We start from the raw sequence: 26,362 nt of genomic DNA, 5'->3' as shown, positions 1-26,362 counted from the left end.
CCACCCTTCTCTTATCCACCTTATATGTCAACTTTATATTAAAGTCATTCTGATTCAATTCAGACATAAATTGGTCAAGCAGAGACCGGGTACCTTGCCAGAGGAGCAGCACATCGTCAATATAACGATACCAGCAGACTATATTCTGGGCAAGGGGCAGTTCATGAAGTATAGACTGCTCCCACCTGCCCAGAAACAGCCCTGCATAAGATAGCGCACATGCCGCTCCCATGGGCGTACCCCGTCTCTGCAAAAAGAACCGATCTTTAAAGGTGAAGATGTTGTGGTGGAGGATAAAGTCCAAAAGGTCCACAATCAGGCCACACAGGGGGGCGTCCCACACACTCACCGCCAAGAAATATCCTACAGCCTCTAATCCCTGCGTGTGCGATATACATGTATATAGGGCCTCGACATCCGCGGTAACAAGCCACATATCAGGTTCAATTTGTATTCCATCAAGTTTCTTCAATAGGTCATTGGTATCTTGAAGATATGTAGGTAAATTACGTACCAATGGTTTAAGGTAGAAATCTACAAAGGTACATATAGGCTCACAAAGGCCGCCAATCCCCGAGACGATAGGATGTCCTGGGGGATTGACGGCATCTTTGTGAACCTTTGGCAAGAGGTAAAAGGTCGGTAATTTAGGAGATTTAACTAACAGACCCTCTCTCACTTTGGGAGTGATGGTCCCCTCCACCAATGCTTCATCCAGGATCATCATTAGTGCAGTTTTATACTCTACCAGAGGGTTTGCAGGGAGTCTACTATAGGTCTCACCATCATTAAGCTGGCGAAAGGCCTCTCTTTCGTATTTTGATGTTGGCCATATTACGACGTTTCCGCTCTTGTCTGCGTTTTTGATAACGACATCCGTCATCTGACGGAGTTCTTGAATTGCCGCTCTTTGCTGTCTCGTCAGATTGTCCTTTGAGCTGTATCTAGGGATCTTTTTTTGCTCTCTCATGACCAATCTAACAAAGATCTCTACCTGTGGGCATATTGACAGGGGAGGGAAGCTCGTTGATCTGGGAAAAATCTCCCTTGGGAAAACCCCCGAGGTCCCCATATTATTTTCAATCTCAAGGTCCTCCAAGGCTGCAATAGCTTCCTGTTCTTTCGCATCCAGTGCCTCTTTGCCCCCTTCTGCCTTGGTATGTAATTTACCAATTTACGAGCAAACAGGTGCAGGTCTTTAGAAGCTGTAAATAAATTAAATGTTCCAGTGGGCACAAAAGATAAGCCCAACTGTAAAGGTGGCTTTACACACTGCAACATCGCAAACGACATCGCTGTAACGTCACCGGTTTTGTGACGGAATAGCGACCTCCCCAGCGACATTGCAGTGTGTGAAACATATCAGCGACCTGGCCCCTGCTGTGAAGTTGCTGATCGCTACAAATCGTTCAGGACCATTCTTTGGTCCTTTGTTTTCCGCTGTGCAGCATGATCGCTAGAAAGTCTCAGTGTGTAAAGGGGACTTTACAGCGACTTCGTTAGCGACTTCCCTTTCAAAAAGCTGCTTTACAACGTCCCCAATGACTAACTAAGTCGTGCTGCAGGTCCGGATCGCTGTTGAGTCGTTGGCCAGGTCTGCCTGTTTGACAGCTCACCAGCGACTCACCAGAGACTTTGTAGCGATCCCGGCCAGGTTGGGATCGCTGGTGGGATCGCTAGAAAGTCTCAGTGTGTAAAGGGGCCTTTAGACCTGCACCTGTGTCTCAGTCAGTTTATGTGAGGATAAATTAATTACCTCCAGTTGGCTTTTTTTGGTCTTCTGTTGATCCTGGAGTGTAGTGGGGGATATCCCCTTCCTCTTCCCTTGAGTTGGTCCCCGGTTGTTTCTATAGCCCTCTGTGGTTTTTCTACTGGAATGTGGGTGGTTATCTCTTTCCTCCATATCCACGCTTTCACCAGAAGTACGAGAGGATAGGGATATAGATCTAGGTCTGTAGCTATTAAAACGACCCTTCCTCCACCTATATACCTGCTTGCTCTGAAAATAATTTTTATCTCTGATTAATTTTTTGGTTTTAGTGGCCCTAATCTCACTCTCCCATTTGGAGAAATCGCTTTCTACCTCTCTATTAAATTTAGCCAATGTGGCTAGGTGTAGACGGCATTTCTATGAATATGGCAATAAGAGTGGCAGGACCCTGGCTAGAGCTCTGAGGACTCAGAGAGCGAGAGGATATGTCTCTAAGGTGCACACCGCGGGAGACAGGTGGGCTACTTTGCCGAAAGACATTGCCTCCACTTTTAAAGATTTCTATTCCACCCTCTATGCAATTGATGAGGGGCGGTCTGAGAGGGCCAGGACGGAATTGCGTAGCCGTATACGGATGTACATCGCGGACTCCGGCTTGGGACATCTCAAACCGGAGGCTGCGGCCGATCTGGAAAGGCCCATCTCGGAGGAGGAATACCGGTCCGCACTTAAAAGATCTCCCACAGGTAAGGCCCCTGGCCCGGATGGTTTCCCTCTGCTCTATTACAAAAAGGTGGATTCCATTTTGATTTCTCTCAGCATTCAACCATGGCCCACATTCTGAAGCTGCCCCCTTGCCAAGGGATACCCTAGCTGCTAATATAGTAGTTATCCCTAAAGAGGGCAAAGACCCTACTTCGTGCTCTAGTTACCGACCCATTTCCCTCCTCAACACAGATCTGAAGCTCTTCACTAGGATTCTTTCGGATAGACTTTCTCCATTGCTTGGGGAGATTGTTCACCCAGACCAGGCTGGGTTCATGACGGGTAGGGAAGCAAGGGACAACACGACTAAGGCTCTGAACATAATACACAAGGCTAAATCCGATGGGCTGCCTTTGATGCTTCTGTCGACCGACGCAGAAAAAGTGTTCGACAGAGTTAACTGGATTTTTATGGAGGAGGTCCTGCGGGCAGTGGGGTTGGGGAGCATGATGCTTGCTTGGATTTGTTCCTTGTACAGCATCCCTTCGGCAGCAGTCAGAGTGAACGGTCTCCTTTCAGAGAGATTCCCCATTCGCAATGGAACAAGACAGGGCTGTCCTCTCTCGCCCTTGATTTTCATATTGACTCTGGAACCCCTGCTCAGTCGGATCAGAGGCAACATTAACATATCGGGCCCTAACGTCTCAGGTTCTACTTATAAAATCACGGCTTATGCGGACGACTTGCTTTTTTTTATTACCGACCTTCGGGTTTCCCTCCCTAATCTTCTGAGAGAGTTGGAAACATACACCTCTCTATCCAACTTTAGAATTAATATGTCAAAATCGGTGGCCCTAAATATATCTCTCCCCCTTGAGCAATTCACATCGCTACAATCCGCGTTCGAGTTTAGGTGGGCTAGCCAGTCCTTGAAGTATTTGGGCGTTCAGTTGACTGCGGACTCTAGTCAAATTTACAAGTTGAATTATCTCCCGCTCCTGCAATCAATTAGAAAAGATTGCGCTAACTGGGGGAAGGGCTACTTCACATGGTTCGGGAGATGTGCAATATTGAAGATGAATATCCTGCCACGTCTCTTATACCTCTTTCAATCCTTGCCGATTAGGATCCCTAGCTCTTTCTTCAAGGAACTGGCTTCTCTACATATCAAATTTATCTGGGCCAACAAACCTGCGAGACTTTCCCGGTCTCTCTTGTGCAGACCTAAGAGTAGGGGAGGCCTGGGTATCCCAGACCTTAAAAAGTACTATTTGGCCACGCACATGGTTAGGGTATTGGACTGGTGCCGCCATTCCAGCACAAAGCCGTGGGTGGCCCTAGAACAGAGTTTCTCGGAAATACATCTCCCGGCCACCCCCTGGCTTTTGAACCTCTCCCTGCCTGCTCTGAGATCCCATCCTACCATTGGCGCCACTCTTGAATGCTGTTCGAGAGGGGAGGTCAGACGTCTCCTCTTGCCAGTGCCTTCCCCTATGTCACCCATACTAGGTGACCCGGAATTCCGTCCTGGTCTCTCGGACCCGGTCTTTAGAAATTGGGTTCAGGGGGGCAAATTCAGAGCTTGCCATCTGGGTAGAGAGGGGGAATGGCCTTCACTAGCGGATATCCGGGGCCTCTTGCCTTCGGGTCCCCTGGGGGATTGGAGGGCCATGCAGTTGAGGCACTTCGTGCACTCCCTCCCTCGCTTCAGTCGATATGCCGGACCTCCTACGGGATTCGAAAAGTTGTGCCTGGGAGAGGGAGTCTTACGGCACTCACTACCCCTGGTATACAACATGCTATCAGATCCGGGGGATTTGCCCCCCCCGGCCTACCTGCTGCAGTGGGAGAGGGACCTGGGGATTAGTTTATCCGACTCACAAAGAAACAACATCCTCCAGCTGGCACATAGAACTTCGATCAGTTCCAGACTGTTGGAAGCTAATTACAAACTGTTGGCTAGGTGGTACAGGGTCCCGACCAGACTCCATAGAATGTTTCCCTCAGTTGACCCGGTTTGTTGGAGATGCGGTCTGGGGGAGGGTGATTTTGTGCACATTTTTTGGTCTTGCCCTTCTCTGCAGCGGTTTTGGTCAGAAGTGGGGGAGGTAATCAGACGAGTGACCGGTACTACTGAGAAAATGGGTCCGGAGCTATTTATTCTACAGCTATCCGAACTCCCGGTCTCTAAATATAGGAGATCATTGCTTAGATTTCTGGTCATGTCTGCCAGGTCTTGCATCCCGCTTGGTTGGAAGTCTACTACCCCCCCCACGGTGACACAGTGGGTTTCGCGGATTAACGATCTGATGCATATGGAGGATTTGACATCCTTTATTAACGACCGCCAGGAAGACTTTTATAGGACATGGTTTCCATGGTTGGAGTTCACCTACTCGGCGGAGTACGCGGACTTGTTCTCGGAACCTCAGGAGTCGTGATTCACCTTTTTTTTTCTCTTTCTTTCTCCCCCTCTCTCTCTCCCTCGCCCCCCTCTTCCTTCCTCCCTAAACTACTCCCTGACCCTCCCCCCTGCTTTCTTCTCCCACTCCTTCCTTTATATCTCTCTTTCTCTACAGGCCTTCAATCTTTTTCAGGCTTTGATTTCTTTTTCTTCGCTCTTCTCCCTACTTACATTAAGTTGGGTCGGCTTATAAAAGTTGTAAACTGGGCCAGACTTGAGTAGTAGTGGGGATGGGAATTGCATATGTGTGCTGACTGTTTGTATATATATTACCGTCATTTCTGTAATAATACCTGCGTCCCAGTGGGGAGCAGGGGATGTAATGTTTGATACGAGTTTGGCTTTAAAATAAAGAATTTAAAAAAAAAAAAAAAATTTAGCCAATGTTTCCTCAGTGAGTTCTTTTTTGAGTTTTTCTTGAATGTTTTCAATTTCAATTTCCAGGTCATTTACATTTGTCTCGTTCAATTTGATCAATAACTCCATGAATTGTTTAGAGCAAGCACTGGCACACCCCTCTCAGGCATTTACAAACCATTCTTCCTGAATAGGGAACGAGGGGAACACCTGGATCCTAAGACCACGAGGGATTAGACCCTTGGAAATATACTGTTCAAGATAACCCTTGTTCCACCATAGTTTCGTACGTTTTTGCAATAGCTGTTTTAGCTTCAGCATGTCCTCCTGGTGATCGTTATACTTATTATTAAGACCACCATTGAGATCCTCCTTGAAGGCCTCATTTATGTGTGAGCGCCAGGTGTTGTCTCGCGCTCTAAAATCCATAGTTCCTGAATATAGAACTGTGAATAACACAGAAACAAAACAGATGAAAAAAATATTCATAAAACAAATGGGGGAAGACATATTACCAACCATCATTAGGTGCAAGTGCACATATATTCCCCCATAATTGGAAATATTAAAGGATCTACTCCTACATAATATGCAAAAGATGTGGAAACCACACAATGGAGTTTTAGAAATCCACTTAATTTATTGAAAAATTATTTAAGATTACAAAGAGACAAAACTCTATATAGTTGAAACAAAGTAGCAAAAGAGACGACTGACAAGGAGGTAATAAATCTCAGAAGGTGGGGACCAGAAAACTGCAAAAAAAAGTTTTTTCCCATGTTAAAGGGCAGTCTGGAGGAACGCGGACAAAATACTGAAAGTAAATATATATTCCTATGAATCCGCCTCCCGCAGGCCAAATATCCCATAAATCCTCCCTGGTATACAGTGGCTATCCACTTAAGGTACTGTGGGTCCCTATCATGTATCCCACAAGAAAAAAAAAAAAATCGCACCAATAGTATTTACCTTGGGAACGCACAGAGTGGTATCTAGCAGCCTTCCCGATATCCAGGCGGAATCAAGCAGTTGCTGGTCAGAGGCCCGACGCGCGTTTCGTGATCCTTTTTCAAGGGCCACCACACGTTGTCTGATTACACCCGAGGGGCTCATATTTATCTAAAGTTCCCACCACTGCGCACGCGCCGCCAGCGGGACCCGGAAGGAATCCACAGTTGTAGCCCATGTCCTGGGTACATCTATGTGTGGTGGCTCTTGAAGCACTGACTCCAGAAGCAGTCCACACCTTGTGACTCTCCCCCAAATTTTTGAATGGCTTTTTCTTAACAATCCTATCAAGGCTGCGGTTATTCCGGTGCACCTTTTCTACTACAATTTTTCCTTCCATTCAACTGTCCATTAATATGCTTGGATACAGCACTCTGAACAGCCAGCTTCAGTAGCAATGACCTTTTGTGGCTTACCCTCCTTGTGGAGTATGTCAATGACTGCCTTCTGGACATCTGTCAAGTGAGCAGTCATCCTCATGATTTTGTAGTCTACTGAACCAGATTAAGGGACCATTTTGAATGCTTAGGAAGCCTTTGCAGGTGTTTTGTGGTAATTATTCAAATTTTCTGAGATAATGACTTTTTTAATTGGCTGTAAGCCATAATCAATAACATTAACAGAAAGAAACAATTGAAATATATCATAATGTTTATAAAGACTCTATATAAATGTTTCACTTTTTGTATTGAATTACTGAAATAAATTAACTTTTTGATGATATTCTACGTTATTGAGATGCACCTGTATATTGCATCTCCCTGTGTGATTTTTTCTTAATGGTCAACAAATTATAATTTTCAAGTAGAACATTTCTAAAACATCTAGGTATGATAATGGATTCCACCCGTGTGATTTTTGTGATATTCAAAAAGATTGCATTTGTATGTAAAATATTTCCCACATTCTATCGTGAAACAGACTTCTCCCCTGTGTGAGCTCTCTGGTGTCCAGAGATTTTTGGATAAAATATTTCCCACACTCAGAATAGGAATACGGCTTCTAACCTGTGTGAGTTCTCTGATGTAAAACAAGATCTGATTTCTGTGGAAAACATTTGCCACATTCTGAACATAAAAATGGCTTCTCTCCAGTGTGAGTTCTCTGATGTATAACAAGAAGTGATTTCTGTGCAAAACATTTCCCACATTCTGAACATGAAAATGGCTTATCCCCTGTGTGAGTTCTTTGATGTACAACAAAACTTGATTTATGTGCAAAACATTTCCAACATTCTGAACATGAAAATGGCTTCTCTCCTGTGTGAATTCTTTGATGTATAACAAAACGTGATTTCCGTGCATAACATTTCCCACATTCTAAACATGAAAAAGGCTTCTCCCCTGTGTGAGTTCTCTGGTGTGCAACAAGATCGAATTTCTGTGGAAAACATTTACCACATTCTGAACAAAAAAAGGGCTTCTCTCCTGTGTGAGTTCTCTGATGTATAACAAGAAGTGATTTATGTGCAAAACATTTCCCACATTCTGAACATGAAAATGGCTTCTCCCCTGTGTGAGTTCTTTGATGTGAAACAAGATCTGATTTCTGTGGAAAACATTTCCCACATTCTGAACATGAAAATGGCTTCTCTCCTGTGTGAGTTCTCTCATGTATAACAAGAAGTGATTTATGTGCAAAACATTTCCCACATTCTGAACATGAAAATGGCTTTTCTCCTGTGTGAGTTCTTTGATGTGTAACAAAACGTGAATTATGTGCAAAACATTTCCCACATTCTGAACATGAAAATGGCTTATCCCCTGTATGAGTTCTTTGATGTACAACAAGATCTGATTTCTGTGCAAAACATTTCCCACATTCTGAACATGAAAATGGCTTCTCTCCTGTGTGGATTCTTTGATGTATAACAAAACGTGATTTATGTGCGAAACATTTCCCACATTCTGAACATGAAAATGGCTTCTCCCCTGTGTGAGTTCTTTGATGTTCAACAAGATTTGATTTCTGTGCAAAATATTTCCCACATTCTGAACATGAAAATGGCTTCTCTCCTGTGTGGGTTCTTTGATGTATAACAAAACGTGATTTATGTGCAAAACATTTCCCACATTCTGAACAGGAAAAAGGCTTCTCTCCTGTGTGGGCTCTTTGATGTATAACAAAACGTGATTTATGTGCAAAACATTTCCCACATTCTGAACAGGAAAAAGGCTTCTCCCCTGTTTGAGTTTTCTGGTAACGAAAAGACTCTGAAGAAAATCTTTTCTCCCCTGTGTGAATTTTTTTAGATTCTAAAGTTGAAAATGACGTTTTTACTGTAGGAGCATTTCTATTTTGAATGCTTGTTTTGTGACTTATATTTTTCTTAATAGTCTGAGATAAATCAGAAGGTAGGACCTGTACAAAAGAATGAGATGATACATCTTTGCTTTGGAGAGATGATCCTATATCTGGAGCCATGGCATTCACTTCAGTTATATCTTGTGTGATATCAAGGTCATCGGATTTAAAAACTGAAGAGGTCAGTTGTATCTCTGATCTCCTGGTACAGACATCTGCCAAGAATAAAAATTATTTTTTAATATATAAAAATGAAAGGATACGATTTATAAAATAGCTAAAGAAACTGCAAGTTATGTAGCAATCTATAATTAGAATAATTATTTACTGAAACAAAAAATGTTCATAATTTAATACTAGACCTCAAAACAGGAACCAGTAGACCATGATGTTCAACCCTCTTTTTTTCATTTTGCCTCCCATATATTGGAATAATAATCCACCAAATAATGTTGTCTGGCTAAAATTATACCAAAAAAATGAAGGGTTTCCACATTAGTTATAGCTGAACGACTCTTGAAAAGCAATATGGCTGCATAATCCAATCCAGGAAACTGCAAAAGCCAAATGTTCTTGATGCTTCTCAGCGTTGCAGTGGCCCAAACACTGTTACTATCCACGTTTGGCATTGCCACAGGGAAGAACCCATATAAACATTTACGGTTTATGTGTTTCCTGAAGCCTAAGGCCATGTGCGCACTGGGAAATGGAATTTTCTTGAGAAAATTCCGCATGCTCTCAAAGATTACCGCACCCGCGGTAAAAAACCGCGGCAAACCGCACCCGAAAACCGCATGCGGTTTGCCGCGGTTTCACCGCGGTATTGTTCGCGGTATTGCCGCGGTTTTGCTGCGTGCGGGTTGGGATGTGCTTTATTGCATTCAATGCAATAAAGCACATTGAAAAAAAAAAGTCATTTAATTCTGAGATAGTAGATAGATAGACATAAGAATAGATAGAGGGATAGATAGATAGACAGACAGATAGAGGGATAGATAGAGGACAGATCGCTGCATTTCCCACGGTCGGCAGTGAGTTCACATTACCAGCCGTGGGAAATGACCGGTAATTACCTCTGCTGTCTGCTGCATTCATTCAGCGCTGTGTCTGTGACACATCGCGGCTGGATGTCAGCAGTGCAGGACCCTGTGGATTATGCCGGAGCTGTGTGGATTACGCCGGAGCTTTGGTGCGGGAGGGGTTAATAAAAGGGTGAACGAGGCTTGTTTGTTTTATTTAAAATAAAGGATTTTTCGGTGTCTGTGTTTTCTTCACTTTACTTACGGGTTGATCATGTCAGCTGTCACATAGACGCTGCCATGATCAAGCCTGGAGTTAATGGCGGTGATCCACCACCATTAACCCCTTGTTGTATTACCCTGACCGCCACTGCTACACGGCGGCAGGAAGAGCCGAGGACACGCCGGTGCTGCCGCATATTGCATGCGACAGTCCCGGGGCAGCTGCGGCTGATATTCTCGGCTGCGGGAGGGGGAGTGAGGCGGGGGACATTAACCCTGCCCCTCTCCCTCCCCAGCCTGAGAATACCGGGCCGCCGCTGTGTGCTTACCTCGGCTGGACGGTAAATATGCAGCGGAGCCCACGTTCTTTGTTTTCTATATTTCCGTTTTCTTTCTATGTGTGTTCTATGTGTCTGTGTTCTATGTCTGTGATGTCTGTGTGTGTGTGTGATCTGTGTGTGTTTACTCTCTGCACGGCTTCCTCTTCCTGTAATGACATCACTTCCCTGCAAAACCGCAGACAGGCGATGTACATTACCGGAGGTAAACCGCGAAATACCGCAGGGAATAACGCAGGAAAACGCAGTGAACTGCACAGAATTTGCTGCCTGCGTTATTCCCTGCGGGATTTCACGATTAACATTGGAGTCAATGGAGTGAAATCCCGCAGCGATGTGCGGAAAAGAAGTGACATGCACTTGTTTTTGCTGCGGGATTCCTGCAGCAAAACATGCAGCTGTCAAATTCCGCCCAGTGCGCACAGGATTTTTTTTCTCCATAGGATTTGCTGGTGATTCACTGCAGAGATGTTATGAACATTTTCTGCAGCGAAACATGCAGCAAATCCGCGAAAAATCCGCGGCAAAATCCGGTACGTGCGCACATAGCCTAAGCTGGGTGCTATGTAGGAAGTATAATTACATATTTGCAATTTTGCCTCTAAAACATCTACTCTGTGCTAATTTCCAGAGACTGCCTCTGGAGTCAAAAATAGTAATTTACACTAAAGCAGAATACGGTAAATGCTATTTATTGACTATATGTTGTGGTATCACTATTTGTTTTAAGAACATCCAAATGCAATGTTTGAAACACATTTCAAATTAAGAAATAATGTTTGGAACACCATTCTAAGTCTGAACTGGGTGCAAAAACCTAAAAAAACTTCACCATATGGAGAGAAGGTATGCAGACCAGTGATTATGTAAGGGGGAATACATGTAATAGCAGAAACTGCTGTGTGAATACATACTGTCCTGAAAAATACAATAGCTATATGTGAAAATGAAAATGTAACAATGGAATCTGCATAACTACTATGAACATATGAAGAAAGATAAATTTAGCTATTGAATTGATCAATGCAACAGAGCCTCAAAACCTCTTCACTGTATTCTCTTACATTGGATTACAATTTCAGACTTTTTTTTTTTTTTTTTTTTAGTGAACAGGAAACAAAATCAATCTTAAAATTACAACTAAGATAAAGCACAATGTGTCACGAAAAAAATCTCAGAAACACTGGGATAAGATTCAGCATTACAAAGGTGTTATCATGTAAAGTGACAGATGTCAGATTGGAGAAATGGGGCCTGGATAGGAGCAGAAAACTGGCTGCAGTGGAAAGCCATGAAATAAGAGCGGCTTTGTACTAACTACTATAGAGAAACTGTGACTATAGACAATAACACATCTACTAAAATGACCGCCCTCCACCCGACAGCCTTCACCGTCAGTGATTTAGTAACTAGAGGTGACACATCTGGAGTAATTACAGTATGCGGCTCGGGGGCTCTCGGCAATCCAAACTATTGTAGGGGCCAATATCTTCTGTCAGATGAATTTCTTGAATAAATATTAGACATTTAGAGAGAACTTTTTAACATAGTCCAGTAAAGCGGAGTTGTACTCATTTAAGATGGACTATTGGAGCTACTATGAGTTCTGGCCAGAAAAGTATTAGTGCTCCCCATTTCAGGAGCGATTGTGCAGTAATCTGAATTCCTTAGGATCGGAAACATAATAGAATTCATGACGATCCTGTAGATGTAACTGTATTTTAGATCCATCAACCACGCACAGCTTAGCGATTTATCATGGCAGCGGTGTCATGTTCTTGTGTAGTTAATCACAATCCTCTTTGAAGGAGACGAGTGGGATTGGAGAGAACATCTGTGCTCTATCCCAACAAAGCAGGACCTGGAGACCATGTTTAACAGACTATAAGAGACTCTGACTGGGGCTCTGTATTCTGTTAAACAGGACATCACGCAAGTGGGCATCAGAGAGGATAACCTAGAGTCTGACACAACGTCTTTATAGCTATCAATAGAGGACTAATATCTTATGTCTGAACATACCACTCAGATCCAATCTAACATTCAAAGATGACAGAGAACCGTCACAGATGAAACCTGCTCCGTATTTGTGGCCTGTCTGAAGAAATCTCTTCCCTTATGTGGGAGAAAACCATTAATACTTTATCCTATGATTTACTTGGGAGGAAAGAGGACTAGCTTATGGAAATGGATATAATTCACAGGGCTCTTGGTCCCAAATCCACCTTGCCCTGAAGACCATGTGATGTTGTGTCCTGCATTCATTTTTACAAGGAGAAGTAAACTATTTCACAAGCTGCAAGATCTAAAAAGAACATATAATTGGAAGACTGTGACATTGTTTTCCTCCCACATCTGGCCAGGAGCACACTACAACTTCATAAAGCCTGATGAGCACTCGATTACTTCAAGACCAAGGGGATCTCCTACAACTGGGGAGGGGGTGGGGGGGGGTTTCTCATTTCAACTTTTTGCAAAAAAAGATGGGGGCTCCGCAGAATTCAAGAACTTGGGGGACCTCCCGACCAACTTATCTACCTTTGACTTGCCTCAGATCCATCTGCCAGAATGGCCGGCACTTCATAATTTACCTCCTTTGATCCTACATGCTAATTGGGAAACAGAGCTGTCACCAAAATCACAACGCATATCCCTCAGTGATGGGTGTGGAAACACGGGGTCAGTGGGTGCTCTCGTCCGCTGGCCCGGCCGCCTTTAGAAAGACAGCGTGGCCCAGGGCTCATCCCAACTGAACGCTGATCTCTGTAACCGTGGGCGGAACACTACTCAGACAACACAGGGTGAGGGAATCACAATATTAAGACTTTATTGAATCCCCAAACAATTAACGGCACATAACACATAACCAGCAAAACACACAAATGTAACAGGCAACAGAGTCTCATCCTTCCGCTGGCTCACCAGAGCTTAGAATGTCCGTGCTTCAAAGCTTCCAGGGCTACTTACTCCAATCCAGCAGCACCCCGCTTTTGGCAGGCACCCACCGAGACTGGAATAACGCTAGATTTAGGATGCTGGCTGAGGTCCGCAAAGTCTGTAGCCAGGTGACCAAATTGTCCCAACCTGGGTTTCTTCCTTAAGTAGTCTCTGGTATGATGATATAATCCTGGCAGCCGAAGTCGAAATCCCTAGACTGTGGATATGGTCTCCAATCGGAATCGAAGTCCCTAGATTGAAGCCATGTAGCCAAGTGATCCTGGAGTCGGAGCCAAAGTCCCTAGACAGAGTCCACAAGGCATCCTGGTTATGATCCCCTAGCCAGCTCCTAAGAGCTTAGACTGGATCATGCACATTTATCAACAACTGGTGACTTAAAGAAGTCCCTTTTTATAGCCATAGCCTTCCCTTCGGATATACTGTGCCCTTATCGGATTGGTTGTACAACATTGCTTCTCTTATTGGATGAATTTCAAGCTGCATGGATAATGTTCATTTAAAGGATGGGGATGGAAAGACTGAGGATATTTACATGTAGTCTGAAATGCACAGACTAGACAATGGCTACTGAGGTAATTTACATTAGATTAGCAATACACAACTACATTACAATGATTGCTCAGAAGGGTCTGGCAGACACAATAGTTTAGCAAACATGAGTTAACACACAGAAGAACAATACGTCTAGCTAATGTAAGAAATTTAACCCACAAGACACATTGAAAAAATCTGTGTCGTCACATTCCTCCCCCTTCTTAATATTAGCCAGACAGGATAGGCTTCTGATCATCCTTCTCCACCTGTCGGGAAAGCCCATTCGCGTTTCCATGGTTGTTGCCCTGTTTATGGGAGATGGAAAAATTATAGAATTGTAACGCCAGATTCCACCTGAGCAAGCGTCCGTTGTCCCCGACAGTGCGATTTAGCCAACTCAATGGATTGTGGTCAGTGAGGACTGTGAACTCATTGCCATAGAGGTAGAGCTGCAATTTTTTCAGGGCCCAGACTATAGCCAGGCATTCTTTTTCTATGGTGACGTAAGCCCTCTCTTGGTCCAACAGTTTCCGGGAGAGGTAATCTATCGGATGTTCCTCACCGTTGTCTCCCACTTGGCTAAGTACAGCTCCTAGTCCTGTGTCCGGTGCGTCTGTTTGGACAATGAACCTGCGACGGAAGTCAGGAGCAGTCAGGACGGGGCTCTGGGCCAGCCAGTCTTTCAACTGGAGTAACGCAGTTTCACATTCTGGGGTCCAGATAAGGTTATGGGCATATCTTTTGGTTGTGAGGTCAGTGAGCGGTTTTGCTACAGTACTGTAATTGGGGATAAACTTTCGATAATAGTTTGCGGTTCCTAGGAACGCACGGACCTGTTTTTGATTGACCAGGCGTGGCAACTGGGTAATGGCTTCTACTTTTGCAGGTTCGGGACGAATGCACCCACTTCCCACCCGATGTCCCAGGTATAGCACTTTGGCCATCCTTATTTGGCATCTGTCAGATCGGATGGTGAGCTGGGCTTTGGCTCCCCTCTGTAGCACCTAGGACACATGCTGAACATGCTCTTCCCAAGTGTCGCTGAAGATAGCGATGTCATCCAAATAGGCCTGGGCATACCCATGACTTCCCTCTAGTAAATGGTCTACCATCCTCTGGAAGGTGACCAGGGCATTTTTCATCCCAAAAGGCATACTGGTAAAGTCAAATATGCTAAAAGGGGTTATGAAGGCCGATTTCTCTTTTGTGAGTGGGATCTGCCAGTATCCCTTGCTCAAATCGAGGGTAGATATAAACAGAGACCCCCCTAACCTATCTAGTAGTTCATCCACCCGGGGCATGGGGTAAGCATCTGTAATCGTGACCTCATTGAGCCGTCTATAGTCCACACTGAAACAAGTACTCTTGTCCTTTGTTGGCACCAACACAACACTGGCAGCCCATGGGCTATGGGAGGGAACTATGACTCCCATATTTAACATGTCATCCACCTCGGCCTTCATCATTGCCAACACAGGAGGTGTCACCCGGTAGGCGGGTTGCCTTAGTGGGGTGGCTGCCCCTGTGTTGACATGATTCTGGACCAGGGGGGTTCTACCAGGCTGACTTGTGAACAGGGATTCATACGTTCTGAGTATGTCTGATATCTGTCGCTTTTGTGATGGACAAAGCTGCTCCCCCAGTGATACATCTTTTACCCCCATTTCCCTTTTGGAGTCCACGAATAGATCTGGGATCTGGTCCAAGTCTGGACAACAAACTGCTAAATTGGTGACCTCTCGTTCCTCATAAGCTTTTAGCCTGTTGATGTGGTAGGTACGCTCACGAACACCTGCTCGATGCAGGGCCACGGTGTAGTCCGTAGTGCCACATTTCTTGGTAAATGTAAATGGACCCACCCACATGGCTTGCAGATTGTTTATCCGTACCGGTACTAGTACTAGGATCTTCTGTCCACAGGCAAATTCTCGGAGTCGGGCAGTGCGGTCGTAAGATCGTTTTTGCCTTTCCTGAGCCACTTCTAAATTCCCATGGGCTAACGCCATGAGGGGCTGCATGTGTGACGCCCTGGGAAAGCCAGGGGTCACAGGTCACAACACCACACGCACCCCACATTCCCTGCAGGTACACCAGCTAACCTAAAATCCTTGTTGCCTTCCTCCAGGGGCTGGTGTCCACACCAGGGGGTGGAGCCAGGCGGTTGGTGTCCGCCCACCAAGGAGTTCACAGCCCTGGAGGCAGGAAGAACCAGGCAGATGAGTGGAGGGAAGTGAAGGAGTAAGGAAGTAAGAGTAGTGACAGGACAAGTGAAAGTGACAGAAGGCCTGAAGTTGGTCCGTGGCTGTGTGCCCGGACGGAGTCAGCAAGGTCAGCAGACGGCGGTGAAGGTCTGCAGTGGGACTGTCTGGAGGTTGCTGGAAGGACCACGGATGCTGTGTGCCCGGTGGTCTGGAGCAGTATACAAAGGGCAGTCAGCACCAGGGCAGGGGCCTTTTGGATCCCGGCAAGGCTTGGAGTCGCCGTAAATTGCCAAATCCGTTAGTGAAGGGGACGTCTGTCTCCCAACAAGCAAGTCCTGATTGAAGGCAAAGGTCCAACCTCAACGGGGAAACACCGCCACCGCCAAGGCACCAGTTTCCCAGGGCCGGCGCCTGCGGGCAAGAGAGTGGCTCCTCTGGTCCAGATTGTAGCCGGGGAGCGGGTAACCGGTGGGAACCCATCGCTACCAGACATTTCATAGGTACAGGGAAGAGACCGTCACCGCTGACTGCAGGGAACCGCAGCACCGTGAACCGTCCGAGGGACCCGTCCAACCAGCCGTTTGTTTACCTAGAACTGTGTCGTGTTTACTGGCTGAGTGAGTACCACAGTGCCGCAAGGCACAGCGCTGCCCCTGCGCCCCTGCACCTCCACGGGCCCCATACCCGGCTGCCCACCATCTCAAGTCCATCCCTGGGCCCCGGGAGCACCACTACCCCTACCCACGGAGGGGCACATCAACAACTGGCTGCTCCGCACCACCACTCCCGGGCCTCCCATACAGAGCAGCGGTGGTGTTAACGAGTCACCACAACCGTGGGTGGCGTCACGGACAATAAATCCCCAAAACACCCAAACAACCCCCCTTTTCACTCACGGGTGAGGAGTGCCGCTCGAGAACCCCCGGGATCCGGCCCACCGCTCGAGCCACCACTGAGCAGCAGCAGCCGGACCCGAGCAGTGGGGGTGAGCGCAGTGCTGACACCCTCCTCCCCGCCCGCGACAACTTGGCGTCACGAACAGGATCCTACCGCTCTGCCGTTGGGTAGAGGTGCGCCTTGTGACCGCCGGAGGTATCCGGCTGAAAATTTCCAGAAGTCGCCATCTTTGGCGCGAAAAGTTCCCGCTCGAGCGTCTTCTCGAGCAGCAGAGGCGCGAAGGCCAGAACTCCGCCCCGATAGGGGAGTGGCCGGAAAGAAGCTAAGGGGGACGGAAGCAAGATGTCTGCGCCCGACGGAGCCGCTGGAGGAGCGGCGGTCGCAGCCGCAGTGGCACCCGCGGATGGGAATGGGCCTGCCCAGGCCCCGGCCGCAGTGGCGGGAGGTGCCGCGGTCCCCGCACTCGCTCAGGTCATGCCGTTCTCCTTGCCCTATGCGCCCGGAGCTACCTGGCTGCCGCAGTATGATGGGAAACCGGATGCCTTACAGGCCTTCCGGAAGAAGCTTGGCCCGTTGCTGGAGCTGTACTCCCTGACCGATAAGCAACGTGCAGCGATAGTGCTGGGCCAGCTAACCGGTGCGGCTGAGCAGGAGGCGGAGACCTGGGCCGAGGGGGACCGGCTCTCTGTAGCCACCATCTTTGAGAAGCTACAGACTGCCTTTGAGACCCGGACTGAAGCTGAGCTGAGGATGCAGTTCTACCAGTGCCGACAACGGACTACCGATAGCATTCGAGACTATGCTTTACGGTTGCAAACCGCCCTCCGCACGCTAAAGCGGGTGAATCCTATTAATGAGGCGGATAGCAACAAGATGTTAACAGAGCAATTTGCGCAGGGGATGAGGTCCCCTGAGGATCGTAAACAACTCCGGCTGTGGGCCCTGGAACACCCTGATGTGGACTTTGCCGTGTTAAAGGAGCGGGCCATTAAAGCACTACAGCCCCCGGCCTCCGAAGCCCTGGAGCCAGCCCCGTGGCCCATCGAGACGGCTCCTGTGGTGGTGGCCCCTGCCCTACCAACCTCTTCCACATCCACCGCCCCAAGCAGCACTATGGAGGAGCTGGCAGCCCAGGTCCGTCGCATGGACGGAGACCTCGCCAAGATCCTTGCCGCACTGCAACCGTTGACCAAATCTCAGCCTTCAGCACCGATACAGCTTGCCGACAGCCCTGAAGATGTCCCCTGGATGCAACGGAGAAGTGCTAACCAACCGCGGAGCAGGCCTCCAACCTGCTACAAGTGCCGTAAGCCTGGGCATTACTTTCGAGAGTGCCCGTTAAACGAGCAACCCCTGGGGCCCCGGGCCAATCCTCAGGAGTAGAACCTCGTGGCCCCTCGGACTGGCGGGATCGGTATATCGGGGCTCGACCCATCATTCCCGTGGTTGTAGACGGCATACTGGTGATGGCTCTCTTGGACACTGGATCCCAGGTAACCACCATACCATATACATTGTACCAGCGGTATTGGGGGACGGACGAGCTGGCACCCCCAGATACTAGTATAACGCTGATTGCTGCCAATGGACTCCCACTGACCCAAGTGGGGTATAAACAGGTGGCCATGACAGTGGGGCAAGCTGAACTGCAACACCAGGGTATGATTGTGATCATGAATGAGCCCAGTGATCATAACCCGAAGATAGTGCTAGGAACCAATGTGATGGAGCACTGTATGGGTGATGTGTTGGCCCTACTGCAGCAGCTGGCCGCCACGGCGGCGGGGAGCCGACAGAGAGCTGTGCAGCGTGAGATCCGAGCCTTGATGTACCGCCAGCATGTAAATTCAACAGGAGGAGAGATTGGTGGAGTGAGAGTGATGGATGTGGCTCCGTTGCTTGTGCCCCCTAGAAGTGAGATGATGATTTGGTGTAGGGCAGCAGTAGGGCCTCAGGGGCGTGACTACCCTGCCATGATGGAGCCCATACCCTCCGAGCACTGGCCCACCGTAATGGCCGCCCGAGGGGTGGTAGATGTGAAAAAGGGGAGGGTGCCCGTGAGGGTGCTGAATTGTGGGGAGGAAGAAGTCAGGCTTCCCCGGTATGCTACCATTGCCAAACTACTCACCCTAGACCCCCACACCATCCACGAAACCAGTCCCTCGGTCTCCCCACCTACTACCGGCACTTCCCCGCCGCAGGGGGAGGTAAAAGAGTGGCACCAACAGCTACATGTGGGCACTGATGACACCCCTACACATCACAAAGCGGGGGTATACAGGGTGGTGCAGGAGTATGAACAGGTTTTCAGTAAACACCCACTAGACTTTGGGCAGATCAAAGGGGTCCAACATCACATCCCCACTGGTGAACACCCCCCTATCAAAGAGAGGTACAGGCCTATTCCCCCAGCACATTACCAGTGTGCCAAAGATATGTTGCGGAATATGAAGGAGGCAGGGGTTATTCGGGACAGCTGTAGTCCCTGGGCCGCTCCGTTGGTACTGGTCAAGAAGGATGGTACCATGCGGATGTGTGTGGACTACCGGAAGATTAATCAGATAACCCATAAAGATGCCTACCCGCTACCCCGTATTGAAGAATCGTTGGCCGCACTGCGAACTGCAAACTACTTCTCCACCCTTGACCTCACCAGTGGGTACTGGCAAGTAGCCGTGGCCCCGGAAGACCGGGAGAAAACCGCCTTCACCACCCCGATGGGACTCTGCGAATTTAATAGTATGCCGTTTGGGCTGTGCAATGCCCCAGGAACCTTCCAACGGCTGATGGAGTGCTGTCTGGGACACCTAAACTTCGAAACCGTCCTGTTGTACTTGGATAATGTGATTGTTTACTCCCAGACGTATGAAGCCCATCTGGAGCACCTGGCCAAGGTGTTCGCGTCCCTTGCCAAATACGGGATGAAGTTAAAGCCCTCTAAGTGCCACCTGCTGAAACCCAGAGTACAGTACCTGGGGCATGTGATGAGTGCAGAAGGTGTTGCCCCCGACCCCGAGAAGATCACTGCCATACAGGACTGGCCAAGGCCAACCACCGTAAGGGAAGTCAGGCAGTTTCTGGGTCTGGTGGGGTACTACCGGCGCTTCATCAAGGGATACACGAAGATGGCTGCCCCCATGCAAGACCTCCTCGTGGGACAGACCAAAGGTGGTAGACCCATCGGAGCCCCACTGGTATGGGAGATCGGGCATGAGGAATCCTTCCGTCAGCTGAAGGCGGCCTTGACCGGAGAAGAGGTCTTAGCGTACCCGGACTACGGCTGCCCATTCATCCTCTACACAGATGCCAGCAACGTGGGTTTGGGGGCAGTCCTGTCCCAGGTCCAGGAAGGAAAGGAGAAGGTGATTGTCTATGCTAGTCGAAAACTCCGGCCGACTGAAAGGAACCCTGAGACCTACAGCTCTTTCAAGCTCGAGCTCCTGGCACTGGTGTGGGCTATCACCGGGCGGTTCCGCCACTACTTAGCCGCCGCAAAGTTCACCGCTTTCACGGATAACAATCCGTTGACTCACCTGGACACGGCCAAGCTGGGTGCGTTAGAACAGCGGTGGGTAGCCAGACTAGCCAACTACGACTTCACCATCAAATATAGAGCCGGTCGTGTCAACATTAATGCTGATGCCCTCTCTCGAATGCCCCACCTGTCAGAAAGTGGATGCGAGGATGATGACCTCGAGTAGATCGAGTTGCCTGCATTCCACCGGCCATCAGTTGAGAAGGTCCATGTCCATCAGCAACGGGTGAACCTGGATCCGCTGCCCAGTCAGAAGTGGCAGGAAGCTCAAAATCAGGCGCCTGCTGTCCGCCTAGTCAAGACTCTGGTGGAGCAAGGCGCTGCTGGGATGGACCCTGCCGCCCCAGCGGAAGCCCAACGCTTGTGGAAGGAACGGACCCGGTTGTACCTACATCAGGGGCGGCTGTACCGGGAGCTGATCAACCCGAAGACCCATGAGAAGATCCGCCAGTTGGTTATTCCCCAAGCTGATGTACCCACCGTTCTGCAGGCGTATCATGATGGTGCCGGTCACTTCGGATGGAAGAAGCTGGAGATGCTGTTGAGAGAGCGGTTCTATTGGAGTGGGATGCGGGAATCGGTGGAGGCCTGGTGTCGGGAGTGCGGTCCTTGAACGTTGAGGAGGAAGGATGAAGCCAGCCAGAAGGCCCCCCTTCGCCCCATCGTTACACACCAACCGCTGGAGCTGGTCGCCTTGGACCATGTAAAGCTCACCCCCAGCCGAAGTGGGTACACCTACGCTCTGACCATAGTAGATCATTACTCCCGGTTCATGGTGGTTGTCCCGGTCAAGGACTTAACCGGCCGTACCGCCGCAAGAGCGTTCCAGGCTTACTTCTGTCGGCCCCATGGATACCCTGAGAAGGTGCTCACCGACCAAGGTCCAGCCTTTGAGGCGGAGGTATTCCATGAGTTCTGTCAGCTGTATGGTTGCAAGAAGATCCGGACCACACCTTACCATGCCCAAACCAACGGTATGTGTGAGAAGATGAACCATCTGGTCCTTGGTCTCCTCAAGACGTTGCCATTAGAGGAGCGGAATCTGTGGCCGGAGAAGCTGCCTGACTTGGTCGATATGTACAATAACATCCCGTCCAGCTCAACGAAGTGCACCCCAGCGTATCTGATGAGGGCTCGGCCTGGCCGGCTGCCAGTGGACCTGGAAATAGGGCTGGAAGCCCCAGAGACGCTCCCCGCAACGGCTAAATGGGACGCCCGGCGGAGGGTGCAGTACCGACAGATTCAGGAGTATGTGGAGAAGAACCTGGGTCGGAGTCGACAACAGCAGGAGCGGCACTTCAATCAGAAAGCGGCTGCCGGTCCTTTCCAGCCTGGAGATGTGGTGTTGAAGCGGAAGAGAAAAACCCACAAGTTGGATGATCAATGGGAACAAACCCCCTACGTCATCCAACCCACAGGATGGGAAGATGGAAAGGCTTACCAGATCAGTCGTGACCAAGGGGGTACTTTGGCCACGGTTTCTCGGGACCATCTAAAAAGGTGCCCACCAGCCTTGAGAACAATGACCGAAGTGCCAGTTCCTCCACCAGCGGAGAAGGCAAAAGAGGTGATCCACACTGTGATGGGTGACTTCCCCGCAGACTGGCCTACGCAGAACGGCGCGGTGATTCTTCCAGTGATACTGTTCCCACAACCTGTGGATGAAGAAGTGGTGGAAGCGGTCAACCGTGAGCCAGAACCAGTGCCAGTGCCCAGGGATGAACCTATGCCCAGCTCCCCTATGCCTCCACCTGCCCCACACGATAGCCGGGAGGAGGAACCAATTGTTCCCTCTGCCCCACTGCCTAGCCCCACTGACACCGGCCCCCGAAGGTCCACCCGTTCCAACCTAGGTAGACCCCCACTTAGGTACAGGGAGACCGTCCTTTAGAGAGGGGATCAGTAAGGCAGTTATGTGAGTTTGTTTGGTTTAAAAGTTTGAAAAGTTTGAAATGATGAAAAATGATGATACCGTGAAAGTCACCAGATTATCTTTGTGATTGAACCGGCCGGAGCCGGCACCGTTGTCCCCGTGGGGACCGTTAAAAAAGCTTGCATGGGAACTATCCATGGACAAGCCCGTGAACTTGCAGGGCAACCACAGACGTTAGTGGCTTGTAAATATATTGTTTTACCGTACCGTTTCCGCAATGCCGCCTCCAGAGAGGCAGGTTGGAGGGAGGGCCCCCAGCAGAGCAGGCTGGGGCCCAGCCACCACAGGAACTGGTGGCTACCCTCTGGAGGGGAAGGACAGATCCCGCTCGGGTAACTGGTGCTGGACTTGGGTCAAGGGGTGCTGCCTGGGCTTTAGGGGCAGCATCAGGGCCAGGTTGCTTGGGTGGGAGAGAGCGGAAACCGTACCCGTAAAACCGTTTAGTAACGTTTAAGAATGTGCCTCCCGATGTGGGATGATGTCATAATTTATATGTGTTTACTCTTTTTCATATCATTTACAGAAAACAAAGAGGAAAATAAAACCGGTGTTGGACGGGCAGCCTGAGGACGGTCTGCGTTTTGCTAAGGGGGAATGTGACGCCCTGGGCAAGCCAGGGGTCACAGGTCACAACACCACACGCACCCCACATTCCCTGTAGGTACACCAGCTAACCTAAAATCCTTGTTGCCTTCCTCCAGGGGCTGGTGTCCACACCAGGGGGTGGAGCCAGGCAGTTGGTGTCCGCCCACCAAGGAGTTCACAGCCCTGGAGGCAGGAAGAACCAGGCAGATGAGTGGAGGGAAGTGAAGGAGTAAGGAAGTAAGAGTAGTGACAGGACAAGTGAAAGTGACAGAAGGCCTGAAGTTGGTCCGTGGCTGTGTGCCCGGACGGAGTCAGCAAGGTCAGCAGACGGCGGTGAAGGTCTGCAGTGGGACTGTCTGGAGGTTGCTGGAAGGACCACGGATGCTGTGTGCCCAGTGGTCTGGAGCAGTATACAAAGGGCAGTCAGCACCAGGGCAGGGGCCTTTCGGATCCCGGCAAGGCTTGGAGTCGCCGTAAATTGCCAAATCCGTTAGTGAAGGGGACGTCTGTCTCCCAACAAGCAAGTCCTGATTGAAGGCAAAGGTCCAACCTCAACGGAAAAACACCGCCAAGGCACCAGTTTCCCAGGGCCAGCGCCTGCGGGCAAGAGAGTGGCTCCTCCGGTCCAGATTGTAGCCGGGGAGCGGGTAACCGGTGGGAACCCATCGCTACCAAACAGACATTTCATAGGTGCAGGGAAGAGACCGTCACCGCTGACTGCAGGGAACCGCAGCACCGTGAACCGTCCGAGGGACCCGTCCAACCAGCCGTTTGTTTACCGAGAACTGTGTCGTGTTTACTGGCTGAGTGAGTACCACAGTGCCGCAAGGCACAGCGCTGCCCCTGCGCCCCTGCACCTCCACGGGCCCCATACCCGCCTGCCCACCATCTCAAGTCCATCCCTGGGCCCCGGGAGCACCACTACCCCTACCCACGGAGGGGCACATCAACAACTGGCTGCTCCGCACCACCACTCCCGGGCCTCCCATACAGAGCAGCGGTGGTGTTAACGAGTCACCGTGGGTGGCGTCGCGGACAATAAATCCCCAAAACACCCAAACAACCCCCCTTTTCACTCACGGGCGAGGAGTGCCGCTCGAGAACCCCCGGGATCCGGCCCACCGCTCGAGCCACCACTGAGCAGCAGCAGCCGGACCCAAGCAGTGGGGGTGAGCGCAGTGCTGACACCCTCCTCCCCGCCCGCGACACATGCTTTCCCTAAACTTTTGAACATAGTCCAGTATGGGAACCTCTACTGTGGGGAAGGTGCCCTCCCAACTCTCTCGTACCAGCTCTAGGGGCCCTCGTACTTTTCGGCCGAACAGCAATTTGAAGGGGGAGAACCCAGTGGAGTCCTGCGGCACCTCCTGGTAAGCAAAAAGGAGCTGCTGCAGGTTTTTCTCCCGGTCCCCCCCTCAGACTCCAAATAACGGCTAATGAGCTGTTTTGAGCGTTCCGCTGAAGCGCTCACACAATCCATTTGTTTCAGGATGGTAGGGGGTTGTGCGCATTGGACGGACTCCTTACAAGCCTGCTTTACTCCTTACAATTAAGACTACGATATCATATGCGATGTGACTCGCCCCCATCGTATGTGCGGCACGTTCAATTTGTTGACTGTGTCGCACAAACGATTAACCCCCGTCACACGTACTTACTCGTCCATACGACCTCGCTGTGGGCGGCGAACGTCCACTTCCTGGAGTGGGAGGGACGTTTGGCGTCACAGCGACGTCACGCGGCAGCCGGCCAATAGAAACGGAGGGGTGGAGATGAGCGGGACATAAACATTCCGCCCACCTCCTTCCTTCCGCATTGCCAGCCGGGAGCCGCAGGTAAGATCTGTTCATCGTTCCCGGGGTGTCAGACGCTGCGATGTGTGCTACCCCGGGTACATTGAACAACCCGATGTTCAATTTTTAGGTTTTGAACGACGTGCGCGCGATTAACGTTTTTACGTTCAATTGCAATCGCACGGAGGTTTCACACGCTACAATGTAACTAACAATGCCGGATGTGCGTCACTTACGACGTGACCCCGCCGACACATCATAAAATATATTATAGCGTGTAAAGCCCGCTTAAGGGTCATCATCTTCTAATTTCAGGGGATAGGATGGATCCTACCTGTAAGATTTGGCTGATACAGATCTCACTCCAACAGAAGGGCATCCAATGCCCAAAATAATGGGGACAGTTTTGGGTGGAGGAGCATGTGGTGGTCTAGCAGCAGAATTGTGACCATGTGATATGACCGGACTACAACCCTGATAAAGCAGCCACAGCCGGTGACTGAGAAGAATCTGTGACTTCTCTGCATTTAGTGGTCACTACTCACCTGGGCGGTTATCTGTAGGAATCTCCTCTTTACTCCGCTCATCACCCCTCACATATGTCTCTGTAGTATTAATATGGGGCAGATCTTCACCCTGAAACAAATACTGTAAAAGTCACAGACAGATGGAGAAGTCCCATCTATGATCAGCTCTAATCCTGCCATCTCCACCACTCTCATTACACAAGTATAACACATATAATACTGGAGGATAAAACAAGACTGAGCACAAGACCTTCACAGCCGTCTACACATCATAGGAGATTTCATGGCACCTTCTCTCCATCTACCTGATGATCCTGAGGAACATCGGGATCTTCTTGTCTACAGTCCTGTGGGAGAAGAGGACGGGGACATCTCTCTGGTGTTGTCCTCTTACTGGATAGACCTGGAGGAGACACATACAGGGACTGAATTCATTCCTTACATACAGATAATTATAGGCCATGTGTATTTAGCCCTGTCTATTACCTGGTGATGTGAGGGGCTGGGGAACCTCCATCATGACGTCCTTGTACAGATCTTTGTGTCCTTCTAAATACTCCCACTCCTCCATGGAGAAATAGACGGTGACGTCCTGACACCTTATAGGAACCTGACACATACAATGATACCGTCACCCCCGATCCCTTCATAGCGTTACTGTATAACAGGGGTGGGGAACATACGGCCCGCGAAGACCTTTTGTACGGCCCCCAGGACTCTGCCAGCAGCCTGCGTCTTGCCGGTTGCCGGCCCTTTAAATCCCCATGCGCGCTACGAGGACGCGCATTCAGCATTCACTACTGAACGCTGGTCAGTGAGTGTGTGCTCAGGAGGACTTATTTTGTGGGCGGGGTTAACACTTTCGCCCCGTCCCACAGAAGCCCAGCAGCAGTTTGACGGCTTCAAGTCAACTAGTAAGTGCGCGCTCCCCCCCCTGCTGCGTGCCAGCTCTTCTGTGCGCGCTCCCCCGTGCTGTGTGCCAGCTAACACGTGCTCGCTCCCCCGTGCCCGCTTCTCCGTGCGCGCTCACCCTTGCCCGCTTCTCCGTTACAGCTCCCCCGTGCTCACTCCTTTGTGCCAGCTCCTCTGCACCCGCTCCCCCGTGTGCGCTCCCACTGTGCTGTGTGCCCGTTCCCACTGTGCTGCTATGTGCTCATTTCCCTGCTCCCTTGTGTCCGCTCCACCAGGGTTGTGTGCTTCTTCCCCAGGGTTGTGTGTCTGCCAAGTTTGTGTGGCCCCCAGGTTTGTGTGGCCCCCAGGGCTGTGTGCCC

General features: G+C 49.6%; 1 protein-coding gene across 1 annotated transcript; it reads right to left on the bottom strand.

Moving 5' to 3' along the window:
• Positions 1 to 5,854: 5,854 nt before the first annotated feature.
• Positions 5,855 to 25,977, bottom strand: LOC142258953 (uncharacterized). Its single transcript, XM_075331504.1, has 4 exons — positions 25,578 to 25,977; positions 25,397 to 25,494; positions 25,110 to 25,200; positions 5,855 to 8,764 (listed from the first exon to the last, which is right to left on the bottom strand). Exons 1-4 carry the CDS (start codon positions 25,708 to 25,710, stop codon positions 7,248 to 7,250), a joined length of 1,839 nt encoding a protein of 612 aa, XP_075187619.1. The 5' UTR covers positions 25,711 to 25,977; the 3' UTR covers positions 5,855 to 7,247.
• Between the last annotated feature and the right edge of the window lie 385 nt (positions 25,978 to 26,362).

Source organism: Anomaloglossus baeobatrachus (assembly GCF_048569485.1).
Source record: "Anomaloglossus baeobatrachus isolate aAnoBae1 chromosome 5 unlocalized genomic scaffold, aAnoBae1.hap1 SUPER_5_unloc_2, whole genome shotgun sequence".
NCBI lineage: Eukaryota > Metazoa > Chordata > Amphibia > Anura > Aromobatidae > Anomaloglossus > Anomaloglossus baeobatrachus.
Note: the sequence above shows the minus strand (reverse complement) of the source record. Positions and strands in the feature narration are given on the sequence as shown.